This window comes from Chroicocephalus ridibundus, chromosome 4, assembly GCF_963924245.1.
Source record: "Chroicocephalus ridibundus chromosome 4, bChrRid1.1, whole genome shotgun sequence".
NCBI classification, from domain to species: domain Eukaryota; kingdom Metazoa; phylum Chordata; class Aves; order Charadriiformes; family Laridae; genus Chroicocephalus; species Chroicocephalus ridibundus.
The window spans coordinates 47,966,831-47,985,916 of NC_086287.1; the positions used below are offsets into that span (position 1 = coordinate 47,966,831).

A 19,086-nucleotide genomic window follows, 5' to 3' on the forward strand; every position below is an offset into this window, starting at 1 on the left:
CTCCATTTTGTTTTGTAGGGACACAGGAATCACAACTGTCCAATATTTTTCTATACAACTGCATTTTTAACAATATTTCAGAAGGACTACCCCTTTTATGATGTGTTGATAGCAACATTTGACTGCTGAGAGTAACTGGAACAATGTCGCAGAATTTGAACCCATCTTACAGTGTCTGAAGAACCGAAGAAATGTCTCTTCTAAAGCAGACTCAAAATTGCTGTGTTCAGAGGCATTTGCACAGCCACTGTGGATAAAGAAGCAAACTTCAATGGAATATAACTTTCTCTACCATCAAGAAGTGACTGGTTCTTCATCAAATAGTATAAATACAGACAGGGCTTCGAGGATATTCTTGCAAATTAAGTCTTTTTGGTGCCTCCTTTAACAAAAGAATATAAATTAAGAGTTTGTCATTTGCTGTATGAATTTTACTCTGAGATTCAAATTAATTTGCCACTGTTCTTTTTAGAAATGTGTTTCTACAAGAAAAATTCCAAAGTTCCTAGTGTTACAGAGCAGGAACAGGAAAACTATTTGCTTTTTTCAGACCTAAACATACAAGTATTAATTACCGAGGTGAGTCGGAAGAGGAGAGTTAAGCTTCTTGCCTGGCAAAAAAATTTCTTCCCTGAAAAACTGAAGTTGTGCGTGAATTCTAGCAGCATTATCTAGTCCATCTTTTGTCCTGTGATAGGCTTAACCATATCTGTGGATAAAAAATGGCTTGTGGATAGACAAGCACCCTTAGCTGTCCCCTGCCTACCAGACCTGTACAAGCAAAGCTGCAACAGGAAGTACCAGTCCTTTATTGGCAACTGCTTTGTCTTGTCCATCTTTCTTGTGATTTAAGGATGTAACAGGATTGTTAAGGGAGTGTCCTGGTTTGAGTGACACAGGATTAATTTCTCTTTCAGTAATTTTACTTTCCAGTAAGGTCTCTTCTAATGCTTAGGAAAACTGCATTTTTTTAAGACTCTAGTGTCTGAAGTTGTGAAAATATTTACTTTACAGGCAGCTATTGTATGTGGTATGTGGGTTTCAAGGTCTTCGTTTTCAAGCCTTGCCAGATGCAGGGATGAGGAGGAGCAAGACCTGGGCACTTGACCCACGCTGGCCAACGGGGTTATTTCATACCATGAACTTCACATTCAATATAAATTAGAAAGTTTGCTGAGGAGTTTCTCTCTGCTATGATGGCTGCAATCCTGAGAACTTCTTGCCCTGGTGCCAGACCCCTGAGCCCTTCCCTTCCTCCCAAAGCCGTAGCGCTCACAATGTCCAACTTCTGCTGTCCACTGCTGGGAGTGCACAGTTTTCTACTGACATAATTGGGTGAGTATAATCATTGTGCATTTTATATTGGTATTGGGATCAATACTGGTTCTTTAGTATTATTAATATTAATTATTTAGTATTATTCTATTAAATCTGTTTGTATTTCAACCCTCATGTTTCCTTGTTTTTTCCGATTCCCCTTTCTGGGAGGAGTTATTGGGCAATCGGATAATTGTTTAAATGACAATAAATTGTTGTGGGTTCTTCAAACCATAACAGGGAGTTGTCATTTTTGGAAGCTTGAATGTTAGGCTGGGAAAAGAATCTGTATCTAAGACTTTCATGGTCAAGACCATGAAGATCATGAAATGAGTATGTGAAGTTCAGAGCTGGTCTCTTCAGCCAACTAACTAAACCTATGATATCAGGGATATACCTAAGAGATACCCCTGTGGCTGAATGAAAGGGGCTAAGAAGTAACATCACATTGATAGTGTGTATATATATGTACCAGAAAATAAATTTTTTTTTTATGAAGCTTTTTATTTAATTGTTAAATAGAAAGAGGTAATAACTTAACTGTGCAGACAAAAGGAGGAGCACACTGGATGTATAGAATTCATACATTTATATGGCTTGTGGAATAAACTTTCTTAGGAAGATGAAAACTTCGATTCTTAATAGAATTAAATTTCACACTGATCCAAGCCAGGATAGGAGCAAAGTAGGAAACACATGATTTCAATGTTCACAGAATAGGTTCTTCTTCATTAAGTCAGTTGTGGATGCCAGGTTTTCTTCGGGTCCTCTCTGTAAGTGAAATGAGAGAATATTTAGCTTTCAGAGCTCTCTGAACAAACTGTAGTATCTCTAAAGTATGTAAATGTTAAATCACATTTTATCTGACAATGAGGATTGTTTTATAGTTGTTGACACATCAAAGTGGCATGGGGAGGTTTCTTATTCTTCATTCCTTCCATAGCTACAATGGACAGAAAGAGTTACTACATAGAGACAATGCAAAATAGCTGTTTTGGTTTGGGCATAAAAAGCTACTGCATTTAGTGGATTTATGCAAACTCTTTGTGCTTGTTCTTATCCTATGGCAAATACAAGGGCATATGACACAGCTGATCTTTCTTTCATACCAAGGCAAGATGCACTACCGTACAGTTGCCGTAGGCTACAGATACGCACACAGGCATTTCTTTATTCCAGCTGATATACGCTAACTTGGAAGCCTGTGGTAACTTAATTGTATAGTTGTGGCCTTAATTCTTAATTAAATCGGACTGAAGAAAATGGATACGTTCCAGGGATCCTGATCATGGAAATACTGCCTCTCTTCTTGTCATGGGGCTGGGTGATGTGGTTCACCATAGATCCGTTTCACCCTCTGAACTGTGAGATTAAAAACTACATCTTTTTCAGAGAAGCAATATATTTAAATACTGCATTAGGATTTATTTGCTTTCTAGTAACACTAGGAGGAACATTAAATTGATGTTACCCTTAGTGGCACATGCTTTGGAATGGCTTATATCTGAGAAGCAAGGCAAACAGTGAATCACCTGGCTAACACCATCTGCCTGAATGAATAAATGGTACCAGTGTAGGACTGATCCATTATATCAAAAGCAGGGTAGGAAGTGATGGCCCTTGTAGAGAGCAGTTCCTCAAACAATGTTTTTCCTCTGTGAAGAGAAAGGATGATTTGGCACAGATTGTTTTTCTTTGCTATTCTCCTTGTTCTCAGACTTACCGGAAGTAAAGATTGCTTGGAAACCAGAAGCTGTATCAGCACCATCTGTGACAAACTCTACGAGCATGAGATTACTAGAAGCAACTACGTCATTGGGTAACTTTGATCCACAGGTCTTGTCCATTAGAACTGCAGAAGACTTGCTGGATCCATCATAAACTTTAACGTAATCACCCTGACAGCCTCGGGTTGTTTGCAGCTCAAAGGCTTGAAAGTGCAGGGAGATCTGTAAGGGAAGAGAAAACTAGCCTTTAATATACATGTATGAGACTTCTTTCATGGAGTGTCCTTTAATACAGAATCTAAACTGTAGCCAAGCCCAAACTGGAACTTCTCACCCGCTCTTGCCTCTCATCCCCTGAAGCTGGAGGGTTCAGACCTAATGGGCCTGTGACTGAATGCTCCTGTGCTCAGACTCCTTTGTCTTGATTTTGCAAACCTGAAGCCCAACATATGGAGGTTTTCCAAAACTGCATGCTCTGCAATTGTCTTTGCCCATACCTAGCTTAAGGACATGAAGAAGAAGTAGAGACTAGTCTGAAATGTCTCCCATGGATAAGATCTTATCTGGCAACTGGCATACAGACAAAGCACAAAATGCTTAACATAGAAAGAATTAAGTTCAGACATATTCCGAGACCACTATTAACCTGTGATTACCTTTCTGGATCGAGTTCGGATGAGCCAGACACAGTTGGTGTTATCTGAGTAATTTCTTGGGTAGTTGTCAGATCTCAGTGATCCAGATGCTGCGTCGAGAATGGTGCTGCATCGACCTGAGAAAGAAACAATAGTTGCTTCAGCACCAGGCTTGCAGAAGCTTCCACTTATTTACAATTGCAACCTCTTCCGAATGGACTGGTCTCGATTTTCTGATCTGCCAGCATTCATTTCAGAGTACTGGTACATCTTGATTAAAATGAAGAATCATGTTGGCTCAGATCTTAAATACAAACTGCAATGAGGAACAGAGATGTCTGGCTCTTTGTGGGGTTTATAGTTGTCTACTGAGCTATAAGAAACCAAATTACTACAGTGAAGCGTACAACATGGTACGCAGTTAGGCCAGTCGCACAGCAGCCACCTATGCCAATAGTGAATGCGTTTGATTTAATTTGGAAGCAGAAAGCATTTTGTCGCTAATCACAATGTGCCTCCAGCTTCACCTTTGCATTCTCTCCCAGAGTAACCCTAACGGATACCATTAGTTTCGGAGAACAGCCTCACAGTCTTTGAGAAACTGCTGCCTCTGCAGCGCACCCAAACATCTCTGTGAAGGATCCGAGTAGATGAAAGGATGGCTTTGAGATACTTACTGCAATTGTAAAGTTTGTTGATTTTGGCCACGTCCAAGTTGCTCAGTCCCTGCCTCTGTCCAATAGGTACTGATTCATCAGGAATTGGTACAATAGTTGCTTTCCCAGTGGTATTAGAGAAAGTGTATCTGCAAAAAAAACATGAAAAATTACGTTCTTTAAGTACAATTTCTTCTTTCAGAATTTAATGGCATGCTTTGGAGGGAGAACAAGAATTGTACACAATTTGTTGTTGTGATCAACAGTGCTGTTAAAATAGATGTGATTAAGATGTCCAGCAGTAAGTAGTCTCAATCTCAAGATGCCCTCATTTGCTCCCAAGCTCAGCTGTGAATGGCTTCTTAATGGAAAGCTAAAGCATAATGAATTAATCTTAGGGAATGGCTTGTCTGGGCTGATTTATGCTGTTTTTCTTAGTTAGGAGGGAGTTATTATAGAAAATAATTCTAGTGTAAGATTTGAGTTCCAACGAAAGCAATGCCATGCTGCTACTTACGGGCCATAGTGCATTACTGAGGAATAGTCATACGGAAGACCCAGGTTGTTGGAGTTTTCAAACTTCTTGAAGTCTGATCGGTCAGCTGTAATATATGATATTGTACTTAGAGTATGCTTCCTATTTACTCCCTTCAGGGAAGAAGGAAGAGCTGGGAACAGTAGGATGTGTCTACACCACTTTCTACATTGAGGAGTTCAAAGGTACTTACCCGGACTGATGTAGTCCCACATGATCTTTACATGTTTATCCCTGTCACTTCGAGAATGTTCATGCAAAAAGCCCAGAGCATGGTCCAGTTCATGTTGAATTATTCCCTTCCACATGCAGCCTCCTTTCATCACAGAGACAGTCTGTCCACCTCCTACTTTCCCGTAGTTGGACCAGCAGCTGAGACATTGAACACCAACAGAAGACTTATGGGATTTTTATTGTCAGGCAGGCAAAGGGACAGTACAGAGAACCTTGCTGCACACATGTCTTGTGGAAGTGGAAGGATTCCTTCCTGTCCACTGCGATACGCAGAGTCTACAGAAGGGCAAACCTGATCATGGTGTAGAAAATGACAAACTGTATGGTCATTACTAAAGCTTCCTGGAATACCTTCATTAGCACGGAGGCTCCTACATTCTGACTTTTTGTACACAGTGACTTTAACTCCTTAGAAATAACTAACTTTATTTTTTCCCCAAAATACTGAACACTGCATGAGAGCTGGAGCTAAGATGAATAGCACTTTCAAGCTAATGGGTGTTGAACAATTGTCTCATAGGCTCTAATTCTGACCTTGACAGCCAACTGTGTGTTTCAGATAACTGTTTATTTCATAAGTTGAAATTGGTTTTGCCTGTGCAAGTAAGACCTACAGTAATCTGTTATATACTGTGCTCAATGTGCATTATACCACATAGAAAACATGAGCTTAGATATTCTTTCCACTTTAATGCTTCTTTCCAATGACCTGCATCACTTCAGTGTCTTCAGTGAGCCCCTGATGTAACTTCTGAGTCCTTGCACTAGCAAGGTATCCAAGGAAGATACCTTGGCACTGTGATAAAAGAAAGTTTCTTCAATAAATCCATTCCTCTTTCCTCTCTAAGGTCACACAGAATGACTGTAGTGAAGAACTAAAATACAATCTAGAAATAACTTGTTAATTTGTCATTCAACTCACCCATCGGCAGATTTAATGCTGAGGTAGTCACGTTCTGTCTTGCGCTTCACAAAATTAATACAAGTCAGTGTTTCAAATTCTGCCATGGCATCATGAATCCCCTTTATGTGGCTCTCCTCTGGAGAAGAAAGGGTTAATTTTGGGAGTCACACAATGACAATGGCACGTGACATTAAAATCTTACTTAGGTGTGCTCAAAAACAGGGTAAATGGGGGACAGAAACATTAGCCCATGATCGTTCTTGCTTTTTGTTCAGTAATTAATTTCATTTAAGATATTAGTAGCCTGGCACAAGATCCTCTTTATCCAGGTATTTGTCCAAATGGATTCAGGTGGGAGCCTTTTTTTCTCAACTACTTGTTTTAAATTATAGTGGCGATTGTTGATGTATCTTCTGATTGGACACTTGGAGACAGCTTTGTGAAGCTATTTTGCTAGTGAAAAGAAGGCCATTGGAACCACATTGCAACAGGCATGCAACTTATAAAGGCAGGTATTCTGGCAGCTACCATTAGAAGGAATGATCAATATCTTGTCTCCAAAAGACCAGACCAAAACATCATGGATGCAAACATCTCAAGGGAATTTGATCTCATCTCAAGGAAATTTGATCTCTTTTCTTTTTCCCGTTCAGGTCTTTGCAATTTACAATTCATCTGTGCTTGCACAGCACAAGTAAATCCTCAGAATTGATTTAATCAGCTATTTTTTTGGCCACTAGAAGTATGTTTCTACCTGAAGCTTATTGGATAAAATCAAATTAAAAAATATTAAAAAATATAACAATAAAAATTTGCACCCACCGTAAGTAGGATCCAAGACATAGGGAACACGAACAATCCCATCGCTGGACTGGGGCCAATTGCAATGGCGACAGTTGATGGCACTGCGTCTCCTTTGTGGAGCTATGTCACCTTCTTGCAAGTACTGAGAGCTGTCTGTGGTGAGAGAGAAAGCATGGAAATAGATTGCTGGACAGTTGCTAAGCACATTTGGAAAAGTGTCACTCCCTACTCATCCTCCTTTTCTATTTTTCCCTAAGCATCTGCTCCTGGCTGGCATGAGAAATGGACTATTGGGCTAGATGGACATTATCTGCTTCCCTGTCTTTGCTGCTGTGTTCTTTAGCTAAGAGGAGAGGTTAGAAGCTCCAGCTCTGTTGGATGGAGTTGAGGCAAGACAGGGAATGACTGAAAGCAGTTGCGGTAGTGAGAGGGATGCTGTACTTTGATACTATCTCATCATCCATCACGTGACATTGAATGAACGGCATCAAACATGTGCCGAGGAAGGGTGCTGGGCAAAGGCAGGAGGTGCAAATAAGGAAACCCAAGAGGGCAAGCAAATCAAAAAGAGGAGTGCTGTCTAGAGACTGCAGGAATGTTTGGTGTCCATTTCTACAGACAGCAGCAAAGCTTCTTGAATGATTGTTGAAGGAGAAAATGTGAGAAAGGTAAGCTTACAAACAGGGAATGTTTGGAAGAATCAAGGAACAGGAAGTCTGGAGCAGGGAGCAGGAGTGTAGAACTGACCACAGCTTATCTAGGAGTCTGCATTACAAAGCCGTATGATGACTTAATGCAAGCAATGCTTGCATTCAAGAAAAAGGCAGTTAAATAATAAAGCATCCAGATATCCAGCTTCTCTTTTTATGTCCAAAGAATGACAAAGGTATAGAGAGATAAAGCTGAGGCAACTGCCTGGACAGTTCAGTTGCCTCCACACTTGGTATCTTCAGTAAAGACACTATAGATTTGAGACACCATGGGGCTTCAGCAGACCATGCAGTAGTCCCAGTGGCCTGTCTCTTGCCATCTCTTACATGATGGTGTGTAAGATGGGAGAAATATTTGCACAGATTGTGGTAAGACATTGTACCTCCCATATCACTCCCAAAAAGCAACAGGGAGACCCATTATAAGTAGGGCTTTGCTGGCATTACCTTTGTTAACTTTCAGAATTCTGTTAAAAATAACTTCATCCTCAGAGTAGGTCTCTGTAGGCGATGGAGATTCTGTGCAGAAATACAAGAGTATCACTTTCTCGTTCACAGGGAAAATACGAATCCTGATTTTTAATTGGATGAGTTTCCAGGAGCTCACTTAGATCAGGTCCTGATTACAGAGATGCATGTAAAACTTACAGAACCTATTTAGGGACTGGCATAGTGTTCAGTCATGTAGGTATTTCCTCAGTGTCACGGTCTTGTGAACCTTCCAGCTGCGGTTATTTTGGCATTAATCCAGTCCCAAGAGCCATTTTCTCTTTCCCTCTTTGCTTCCCCCCACCTCCCCGCCTCCCTAGCCATTGCATTTCAAGGCCTGTACCTTTGACTTTCGTAAGTCTGTATTGTCCCACTCCAGTGGCCAGCTGGCTGCATGGCTCCCTCTGTGCACTCAGACAGCACAGGTTTCCTTCTGCAGGAACAGTTCACTCCCAACCCCCAACGTAAGGCACCAGGAGCAGAAAAGGATGGAGAGCAGTCCTGCTGTTTGCTGCTGGGCATGCTGACCTCTTGAAAAAACCTTGAAACCAATGAAATAGGAACTGCACTCCTATTCCATGGGTCAGACTGATGTCCCAGCATCAGGGACTCCTAGGCCTTGCAAGGAGAGTCAGGCAACTCCGAGCATTATGCAAGAAGTCTTGACATCAATAAAAAGCACAAGCGCATGGCCTCTGTGCTTTCTGTAACCTTTGGAAGTGACGTAAGTCAGGGCATTATCTAAGCAGAGCTATTTTTAGCAAAAGTAACAGCTGAGGTTTTTAGCAAGGCCAAGCATTGGCCAAAACCAAGAGACTCTGTTTTCCATGAAATATTATGATGAGTGCATTCATTTAAAATTTATTCCTTAAGATTAATACATACCGTATATATCCTCTTGTGTAGTAACCTGCAAGAATGATGCATGAGTATTATCTCACATTTTATATTATAACATAAATATTAAATAATATAACATGCAAAGGATCAAAAGTCTCCAGGCTGTCACTGAAAGTATCTTTCACCACTGCAGTCTCCAGCTTTTATATACTGTGCTATGTGTAAAGAAGTACCATGGTGTGGTAGGTATTCTTCTTTGATGTCTTGGCAAATATGGACATCATAAAGGCAATCAGCATAGGACACTCTGGAAATGCAATTTGAAGTGTGGAGTAAGTTTCAGATCTTCCAGCTTTATTTATGTCCCTGCTAGTAGAAGTGCAAGGCTGATGAAATTGCCGACAAAGTCCTCCCTCACCTCACAACACAGTGGTGAAAGGCCATGGTACTGCTTCTAGGGAACTGTGGGGCTGGTACCCAGCCGTGGGGGTCATGTCTGTAGCAAAACAGATTGCCATACTTCCCTTGCCTTGTATAAATAAAAAGCGAATTTGAGTTTCCTCCATGACCGCAGAGAAGGCAAAAGCTTCCCGGGATGTGGGCTATATCTGGACATTGTGGAGCAATAAGTGGAATAGGAATGAAAACTGCTCCCTCTGTTACACTTATGATCTGAGATTTTCCTGCAGAGATGGAGATACAGGTGGAGTACCTGAGTCTCAACCTCACTTTCCACAATGCTGAACCCCAAAGTGATGAAAAGAGCTGATTTAGCTGTCCTTACCTCAGTAGGTTCTGTTGCTGCAGAATGCAAGGAAGAAAAAGACAAGCAAAAAGGGTCAATTAGATTCTGAGTGCAACTTCACAGTGTTCAATAGTATGGGCCTCCTCAGCAATGGGAATGCCTTTGGCAGGTCCCTTTGCTTGGAGGGGAACAGGGTGCACCAACTGACGCATAGGCACAGAAATTAAACTGACATTGAGAAAAACAGTTATGAAAATTCCTAGTAGATTGTGCTGAAGGACAGAATCCTGGTCATTTACCATCTAAGAATCAACAAAGCATTTCATCAGCTTCAGTGTGGAAAATGGCAAAGGAAACTCAGGACAAAAATAGGCTAGATTTCACTGCAACAGGTGCAGGCTAACCAGCTCAACAATCCTCTCTGGTTTCACAGAGTCAAAGAGTAAAGTTATAAAATGGGATGAAGGCTATAATTTAGCATGAGGCAAATAATCTCAGCTTCAGTATGTACCTCACCGCAGCTTGGAACCATTCTGAGTCCTAAGGTGTTTTTCTAGTGTGGTCTCTTTTGATTTCTACTAAATGTCACTTTCTAGATACAAACATGGAAATGAAAATATGATCTCATGTATAAATTTCTGAGCAGAAATTTCATTGTTATAATACCATAAAAGTTTAGAAATTGCAAAGACCTCCAGAGGTCATCCGGTTTGTCTGCTTTCCCCAAGGCAAAAACGGTTTTATCTGTGTTATCCCTGACCACAGTTTGTTTGACCTGTTCTTAAGTATGATGGATATGCTGCAAGCCTTTCTAGCAATCTCTTCCAGTTTGCCAATAATTGCACTCTTCCTTGTCAAAATATAAAGGCATAACTTTTTTTTCCTATCCAACACTGACACAGAGAACACTTATGCAAATAGTTCTTATTTCTAAGCCTATCCGTGTTCCTTATCTTTTTGACCATATTTTCTCAATAGAAGACGTGCCAAGTGCTGTCACACTTTTTAGCACCTTTCCCTTTTCACAGTGGTTATTGCCCAAACGTACTGAGGGGACTTCCTCCTATTCAGAATCTACCTAGAACCTGCAACAGAATTGCTTTTATTGAGCCAAAAAGGCCTCAGGTTGTCTTTCCAGACTGTTACTTCGGTCATATGGTGATGGAAGTCCACTGTAATGATAGTGGTTTATTATAGAAAAGTTCATTTACATCCCACCAGCTACATCAATGAGATCCATGGCATCTAAAAAAATTCTGCAGGGAAGCACATTGCTGAGATGGGTCGACTGGATTCAGAATTCATGCACCCAAGAGGCACTAGATTAATTGACTAGTCAAAGTCAGTGGAAATTAGTCTCCGATTCCTAGGCATATAAAGCCTGCAACACCTTTTTAAAACCCAAATGAGGCATCACAAAAGGCATCTGCCATGCCCTTGATCGAATGAACATCTGGTATGATACAGCTTTCAAAATGATACAGTTCACGTTTTCCCTGCACTGTAAATATTGAAAGATGACTCAAAAGACACAGAAAGCAGTAACAATGGTAAATTAAAGCTCCTTGTATACATTTGTCCCAGTAACCCTGCAACTTTGAGTCCCAGCGGCTGACTACTTTTAACTCGAGCAAGCGTGTCCCTCTGCTGGCTCTAAATACACTGAGTGGTAATTTTACGATGTCCCTTTGCTGACATGCCATAAATGACAGCTCAAAAGAAGAACTGGTCAGTTTTCATTAGCCACTTCACTTGCTCTGACTCTGTCAAGCAAATTTTTCCAAGGCCTCTTCATCTCACACAACACATCACATCACCCCCGACCTGGCAGTTTCTTGCTGTAGTTAAAGTCTACCTACAGATTTATTTATTTCCATTGGCCTTCTCTGGAGGTCTGCAATTACCTCCTTCTATTTTGTGAGTTGACAAAAGCTGTTCATCTAAGCCTGTACTATTTGTTTTCTATCCCAGCACAAAGCAAAGCTTTCTGACTCCCTTTCTCTTACTGCTGCACTAAGGTAGGCAAGGAGGCAAATGCGTAGCGGTCTTTTTGTAACACTCAACTTAATGGAAAGGTATCACAATGTCTTATTAAAATTTTATTTTTGAGCCTGTGAAAGCACATCTAAATTAACCTAACAAACCATACCCCAAAAGTATGTGTAAAGCACATTTGTGTGAAAACACATCTGCACTCAGCCCAATAACAAATAAGGAAACATGGCCTTATTCAAAAGGCCTGACAGTCAGCGCTTTCACATGCTTTACTCACACACCAACAAAGCTTGTGATACACAGTCAGGAATAAACAGTTGCCTTTAAAATACAGTATAAATCCTACTTACTTGTTGTGCTGTTTTCATAGTTCTCCTGCAAAACCAATAGGTAAAAGGCATTATTCTTCCATAGCTCATAAATGCAGCAGCAATAGAATCAAAATCAGGCCAAAGGGAGGAAGTAAATCATTAGATTGGCTTTATATATTATTAAATTACTAATATTTTTCTTGCAGGAAATTTATCAAAATGGGTCTCAACAGCTTCACTCCAGGAAGAACAGGTCATTGGAAGATGGAGCACAGTTGCATGGAACAGCTCTCACCTGAATAGGGAAGCCCAGGGCAGGGTGAAGCAGAAATGCAGTGAAGATTAGGAACATCTTCAGATCCATTCTCCAGACCAGCGCGTGTGCTTATCTCTGCCTGCCCAGGAGCACTGCCGCTAGATATACCAGCAGAGCCTGCTCTGCCAGGGCTGAAAAAACCTGCCCCAGCCAATGGGGATCTGAGCAGGAAGCGAACTTCTTTTGCAGCCCCAACAGCCAGTTTAGCCTCTGGGCATCTCCTGGCCGCTGCGCTATTGCTGACATTGTGATCTATAGCATCCCTTGTCTTCACGCTGTCATTCATGTCGCTCTCTAGAGCTGGATCAGCCTCATGCTTGTGCTGCCATGCACTTCCTCTGTTTCTTGGAGGATCTTTCCTGAAGTGTTCACTTTGACTGATGCCACCTAGAAAGCCCTTGTTCCCGCATAACTTTCCAGAGTGCTGTATTGTTGGGATTTCAGATGGTAGGTGATTTTTTTCATTGTCACAGAAAGCGCAGAAGGCCATTGTGTTGCTTTGGAGCATACAACACATGACTACTCAGTGAGGTTGTGTCTCTGTCTTCCCTGAGAAGATATCCTTCATATTCTCAGTTTATATAAGTAGAGTTTTTGTTTCCTCCTCTGTATTTCCTGGTGTTTTGTAAAATCAGGAACATTTCCTGTGTTCCATAATTTCTGGCAGTCTGATAGTTGTAGGTGCCCTCGTGAGCTTTGTGACCAGCAGTCAGAGAGGGGAAAAAAGACAGCAGCAGGAGAAGCAGCACTTACTCATTTTGAGAGTGGTTAACAGATCTGCTGCTTGCTCGAGTGCCCCTGGCCAGAAGCGGATGTAGGATGCAGTGAGCAGACCTAGCAAGAAAAAGGAGGTAAACCTGCAACCACTGAGCTTCTTGTCGTGGCAACCTCTTGTTGCAACCTCTTCTCGCAGCGACGCTCTGCCTGGTGAACCATTTGCCGTAGGTGCTGTAGCTGCGGAATAGTCTGGTCTCTGATACACACTTGATTTGCGTCGGAGTGCATTTTCCATGCAAGGAAACTGAGTTGTAGAATGTACAGATCCTGTCTCTAGATCATGCCAGTACTCAGGTACCCTCAGAGTAAGTTTTTAAACCCACTTACACTGGTATTTCTTCTTTCTGTATTGGATAAGATGTTCTAGAAGTTATTCATGTTGATGAATGAATCAGGAATCACCAGAGGGCTTTCCACCTATTTGTTTCCAAGTCATTCTCAGTCAAGACTAGGAGTTACATGGAAATAGAATCTCGATTGCATTGGTGGGGATTACTCTTCATTTTAATGGAGAAATGTTCACAGTCACACACTGCTGACTATTTTAGGAAAGTCTGGACTGGCAAAGTCCAGGGGTAAACTTTCATTGCCCCCACAGGGAGGCAGCATAGGGGAATACTACTTCTCCCCTTCTGTCCCTGCACTCTGGCTGAATTAAGGTATGCCCTAGGCATCAGATAGTAAAAAGCAGGGTAGCACAGGGTCCTTGTTACCATGACAGAAAAAAGACCAAGCAGGCATTGTCAGCATGATAAGGCAGTTTGTGCGTCCTCCGTGTGCATAAATGCTTGCACTAAGCAATGCTAAGTGCTTTTCTTCATATTTGTGTTTCATAGGGACGAAAATCTTCCTTGTGCTGAAGCAAAGCTGTGCAGCTCTGGTCTGCAGTCCTAGCATGGTTCTCTGGGTTTCTCACTCAAAGCAAGGGCAAAACAATTGTCTGTGATGCCAGATGCCTTGGTATGCCAAAACCATACCAAAAAGACAAAGCAGAATGGGGATTGAGTATAATCTGCTTCCATTAGAGTTTTGGGTAAAAAAGCAAAAGTCAGACCGCTTTCAGGGAAAACCTGTCCAGGAGCAAAAGGAGGGATCAGAGATAGTGAGCGAATAAAACAAAGTTAAAAAGCAAGTTAGGAAGGTTTGTAACCTGAGCATCTTTGCAGCATGTTATTGAGAACTGGGCCGGCAAAAAGGATGCTGCACATTTTATGCTGGACATGCTAATCTGCTGACATATTAAGCAGTGCATCAGACAGATTGCTGCGTGCCACCTTTTCCGTATGCCAAGACTAGGGATGACAGGGGAGATTGCTGTTACGATCAAGAATGTGTCTGTAAACGCTACAGCTGGCAAAGTACGTACAACAGAGCGAGGGGGAAGGCTGACACTCACGCCTGCTGCCCATCCTGAAGGTCCTATCAGCTTTAGTTTGTGCCCAATATTTAGATTCAATATTTGGTTGTTTTCTTAAGTGTGGTAATCATAGGGGAGGACTTATCAGCAGTCCTGTTTTCACTAAACAAAAAATTGCCTGATTTTTTGAGACATTGCAAAAACAGATGCAGTAAAGCTGGTACCTCCAGCAGAAGAAGTGCCACAGAAATTGTCTTGAACCTGTAGGAACCAAGCTAGGGCTTAGCAAAGAGAATCGCATGTATAGAAGAAAAGTGTGTGGGAAATTTTGTCAGGCTTGAGTTCTGCTGTCTGTATATCCCAGTTTCTGGTGGACAGCAGGGACCACACAGATTTTGCAGATGTGAACAATGATTGGCAGGTGTCCAAAACCAACAACAAAATGTCAAGAATTACTTGGGCGGTGTCATAGTCTGCAAGAAGTCTGTCAGCAAAAAGAGCACTGCTCCTGAAAGACCACTACAAAACCTGGGAGTTACACCTGAGGACATACGCTCATTTGCAGAGACCCGTACGCGTAACCAAGGAAAGACTTTACAGACATGAAAAAATGTATGTTCTCTTCTGTTGCATATGGGAGTTCACTGTAAAGTATACACAGCCAAAACCAAAACAGCAGATGTATAAAAGTTACAACACTTCCGTAGACATCTTTCAGATTTTTTTCAGTCGCGTGTCATTTAGTCATATGTGTTATACAATTATTATTCTCTTTGGAGTGTTTCATTGTAAACAGCTCCCAAAATATAACGTAAACCATCAAGACCTAGTTATAAAAAAGAAATAAAGTGTCTATTAAGGCTAACTACTAACGCCTATAACTACTAATTACTAATTGCTGTGTAGTAAAATGCAGGGAAAAATAACTTCAGGAAATAAGAAAATAGCCACATTTATGTTGAACAGCTTATGGAACTTATGCGGTAGCTACCGTACCTGATTCATGGTAAGATATTAACAAATCTTTAAGGTTTAAAATCATCTGGCTTTACCGAAACCAACCACTGAAGCACCGGTATGGTCCACAACGCATAACTGAAATTGCTGTGGATTGGCATCACATAAATAAGCACCACACAATTACACTTACAGTCTGGGGTTAATGACAAGTCTGAACCAGGAATATATTATTTTAGGCAGAACTGCTCAATATAATTTCTCAGGAATGTCTGCTTTGTGCGGCATTTCGGTATTTTGGCTGACTTTTATTTGGAAGTGGAATTGTGGTTTCAGCTCAGCCCCGGGCTCGTTCATTCTGAACCCCAGTCCTCTGGCCAGGAATTCTGCTCCCATGCACTGCTTCCAGCTCAGTGCTTTTTGACTCCTTCACACTAATTCCAGGTGTCGTAACACTCTATCACACAGAGTTTGCTTCCTTTTCTGTGGTGTCCTTATTATAGCTACTTTTCAGATATAAATCAGTCCTCACACAAGCTTTTTCTGTGCTGGATTAAAGGACTTCCAGCCTTTTAGTCTTTTTTATAATTCAGCTCTTCTTGGTTCTACAATCACATTTTAATTCCTTCCAAATTACCCATACCTTTTTGATAATGCAGTGATCAGGAGTTGATAATTTCAGTTGAGTTTCACTCCAGAGAGTATGGCACTTTGCTGCACGAGACTATTATTGAAGCATTGGCAGCTTCTAAGGGTTTCACAGGTAACCAGCATAGACCTTCAAGTCCCCGTATAGAAGACTGACATGGTTCATAAAAGACAACTCTAGACAAGGCAAAGAGCAGTTAAAGCTGTTTTCCCACACCCGAGAGCATACTTGTTGAATCAATAGATTTACTTGTACGTCATGTCCCTCTCCACACTTCTTTGGATCCTGCCTCCTAGAGAAGACCTCGAATTGCTCAACATAATTCCTGTTCCGCTCTCTGTTGTGCTTCCAGTTTCTGAGGGGCTCTAAGGTATTCCCACGTCCTTGCTAACACCATCTGTAGCAATGAATCTGCATGATCTGCAGATTCCTTAGCAGAGCACTCATATTCTCTATTATATTAATGATTAGCTCCAGCTGTAGTCCTAGCCCTGGCAGTGTTTCTGTGAAAGAACTCAAACCTAAGTAATGAACAGAGGCTATTGATTAGTCACTTTTTTATTCAAAGAGCCAAAACTAGAAACGTGATCTTCAGTTTGTCATCAGAAGAGGGACAATGAAGAAAAACTTGGGGGTTTTTTTTGTGATGTATTGTTCTTTACAAAAGAAAAATGTGCAGTTAGTTAGCACAAAAAAAACAACCAAACAAAAAAAAACCTAGTAAAGAAACAAATTGGAGAAGTCAAAACATTGTAGCTTCTAAAAATAAATGTTAAAACAAAATTGATTTTCATTTCAGAATCAGATTTCAAGGCCAAATTTAGCGAAACATAATTTAGTAATTAAACCAGCACTTGTAATGACGTATAATCCAGTGATTAAGTGGGCTGAGGGAGGGGAATGGAAGTGATGAAACTGGGACTTTAATTTGGACAACTCTAGTAATGAACTTCTGATTGTCTTGAAAAAAACAACAAATTCCTTTCTTTTATCAGGAGAAGCCATCTGATTTGTCTGCTGCCCTTAGGTGAAGAATGGACGGATCAAAGGTTTTACATGATGCTTCCAGCCTGCAGAACAATGTTATGCTGATTGCAAAGGAATCCATGTGATGGGGTAAGGTGGCGAGCTGTTGGAGCGGTGCCTGGGGTTATCTTTGGTCTCTCTGCCCTCTGAAGGGAGACATGCCATCACATGGTGCTGCCCCAGCTGCACACGTATAGCACTGGGGAGGTCCCCTGTCTGCCTCTCCTTGTGACAGATTGTGCAATGCCAGCCGGCTCCCCTGCTTGGTTTCATCTGTGAGAAAGGATCTCCTCTTACCAACCGGTAGCTTTTGGTCACGTTAACTCTGCCATGGCAGCCACCTTTGTGAACGCTTGTTTAGCGATTTAACTAAGGGAATTGAGACATCATCTCATGTCTGCTTCTCAGATGAGTGCATGGGAGCTGACTGTGTGTGCTGTAAGTGAAAAGCACCACATCTCTGCCTTTACGGTACACAGATCTGCCTGATAAAGAGTCCATTGGTAATCCTAGTCATTGGCTCTTGCCCTGGAACAAACATGCTCCCATACAAGATCATCATCATCAGCTAGCACACTCCACTGGCTTCTTTTTTCCTTTTCATAAAGGCTGTCTATACTGCCTATCTCCATACCTTTGCTAGTTATTCACTTATTGGCTTTCCACCTGTCCTCTCTGTGGGATTTTTGATATTTCAATGGGAGCCTCGAGAAGACGATTTCTGTCTTACTATGTTTTTTTCTGAATGCCAGTTCCCTGCGCAATGTGAGCCTTGCTGTGAATTACAGCCATTCACCAGGTTAGCATATGGCTTTGCTTCCTCTTCTGGGGGGATAATTTGTAGCTCCTCTAAAGTACATCACTCTCATCCCTCCTGGGCAGGTGGCTTTGGACACCTTCCCTGCTACTTCTGGCTTTATCTGGATGCACAGAAAAGTACTTTAGGAAAAGTTAAAGCATAGCCCTTGCAGACCCTGTCTTGTTTTAAGAAAGCTGCTATCTGGGCAGTCAGTAGTGACTAAATATTGACATTGGAAAGATTGCCTGATAATAAACTTTAAACTATCTAGTAACAAAGAATCTCCTTGTTGCTCTCAGAGCCTTTTGCCAAGTAGAACATTTGGCTACAAAGAAGAGTCTATTGTTCTTTAACAGCTTTGACCACCATAACCAATGCAGCATGGGTTCCTGGGTACAGCAGGACAGCCACCAAATTTGTTTTGCTCGTTGTCTGTTGTGAGCACGTTAGCAAAACCCGGTGGGTCTCAGGCAGACAGACTGGGGGCCACGGTCTGGCCTGAGGGCCAGGGGGTCCGGACTGGACCAGCAGGGCCTGCCACCCCCTCGGGTGGGACAGTGGTGCTGCAGCAGAGCTGGGGACAACAAGACAAGTGACTGGACTAGCAGGTTTGCTGCAAGGGGGGCTGGAGGAGCGCTGGCAGAGCTGCTGTGCATAGGGGAAGAAGGGTGGGAGGCTGAAGGCTTCTCTGCCCCGTGCTGGCAGAGAGTCCCTGGGATCTGTCACAGGAACCACCACCCCCTTCATCCTCTTTCAGCTTATGAGGGCTGCCTGTTCCTCAAGAAGCAGAAGTTTCGTGGATTTCATGGAATTTTTCAGAGTTGGAAGGGACCTCTAGAGATCATCTAGTCCAACTCCCCTGCTAAAGAGGGACTGCCTAGAGCACATTACTCAGGACTGCATCCAGGCAGGTCTTGAAAGTCTCCAGAGAAGGGGACTCCACAACCTCCCTGGGCAGCCTGTTCCAGTGCTCTGTCACCCTCACCGTAAAGAACTTTTTTCTCATATTTGATTGGAACTTCCTATGTTCCAGCTTGTGCCCGTTACCCCTTGTCCTGTTACTAGGAACCACTGAAAAGAGTCTGGCTCCATCCTCCTTCAACCCACCCTTTAGACACTTGTAAACATTCATAAGGTCTCCCCTCAGCCTTCTCTTCTCCAGGCTAAAGAGTCCCAGCTCTCTCAGCCTTTCCTCATAAGGGAGATGCTCCAGTCCCTCAGTCATCTTTGTTGCCCTACGCTGGATTCTCTCCAGTAGTTCCCTGTCCCTCTTGAACCGGGGAGCCCAAAACTGGACATAGTA

General features: G+C 42.1%; 1 protein-coding gene across 2 annotated transcripts; it reads right to left on the minus strand.

Moving 5' to 3' along the window:
- Positions 1 to 1,856: 1,856 nt before the first annotated feature.
- LOC134514561 (astacin-like metalloendopeptidase) lies at positions 1,857 to 12,311 on the minus strand. 2 transcript variants are annotated; one of them, XM_063332532.1, is made up of 13 exons: positions 12,198 to 12,311; positions 11,942 to 11,966; positions 9,636 to 9,652; positions 8,897 to 8,921; positions 7,970 to 8,041; positions 6,831 to 6,965; positions 6,027 to 6,144; positions 5,064 to 5,242; positions 4,853 to 4,937; positions 4,357 to 4,484; positions 3,701 to 3,816; positions 3,041 to 3,266; positions 1,857 to 2,088 (listed from the first exon to the last, which is right to left on the minus strand). In XM_063332532.1, exons 1-13 carry the CDS (start codon positions 12,264 to 12,266, stop codon positions 2,054 to 2,056), a joined length of 1,230 nt encoding a protein of 409 aa, XP_063188602.1. In that variant the 5' UTR covers positions 12,267 to 12,311; the 3' UTR covers positions 1,857 to 2,053. The 2 variants fall into 2 exon arrangements, with proteins under 2 accessions (XP_063188602.1, XP_063188603.1); XM_063332533.1 differs by lacking the exons at positions 9,636 to 9,652; positions 12,198 to 12,311 and having other exon boundaries at positions 11,942 to 11,963.
- Positions 12,312 to 19,086: the final 6,775 nt, after the last annotated feature.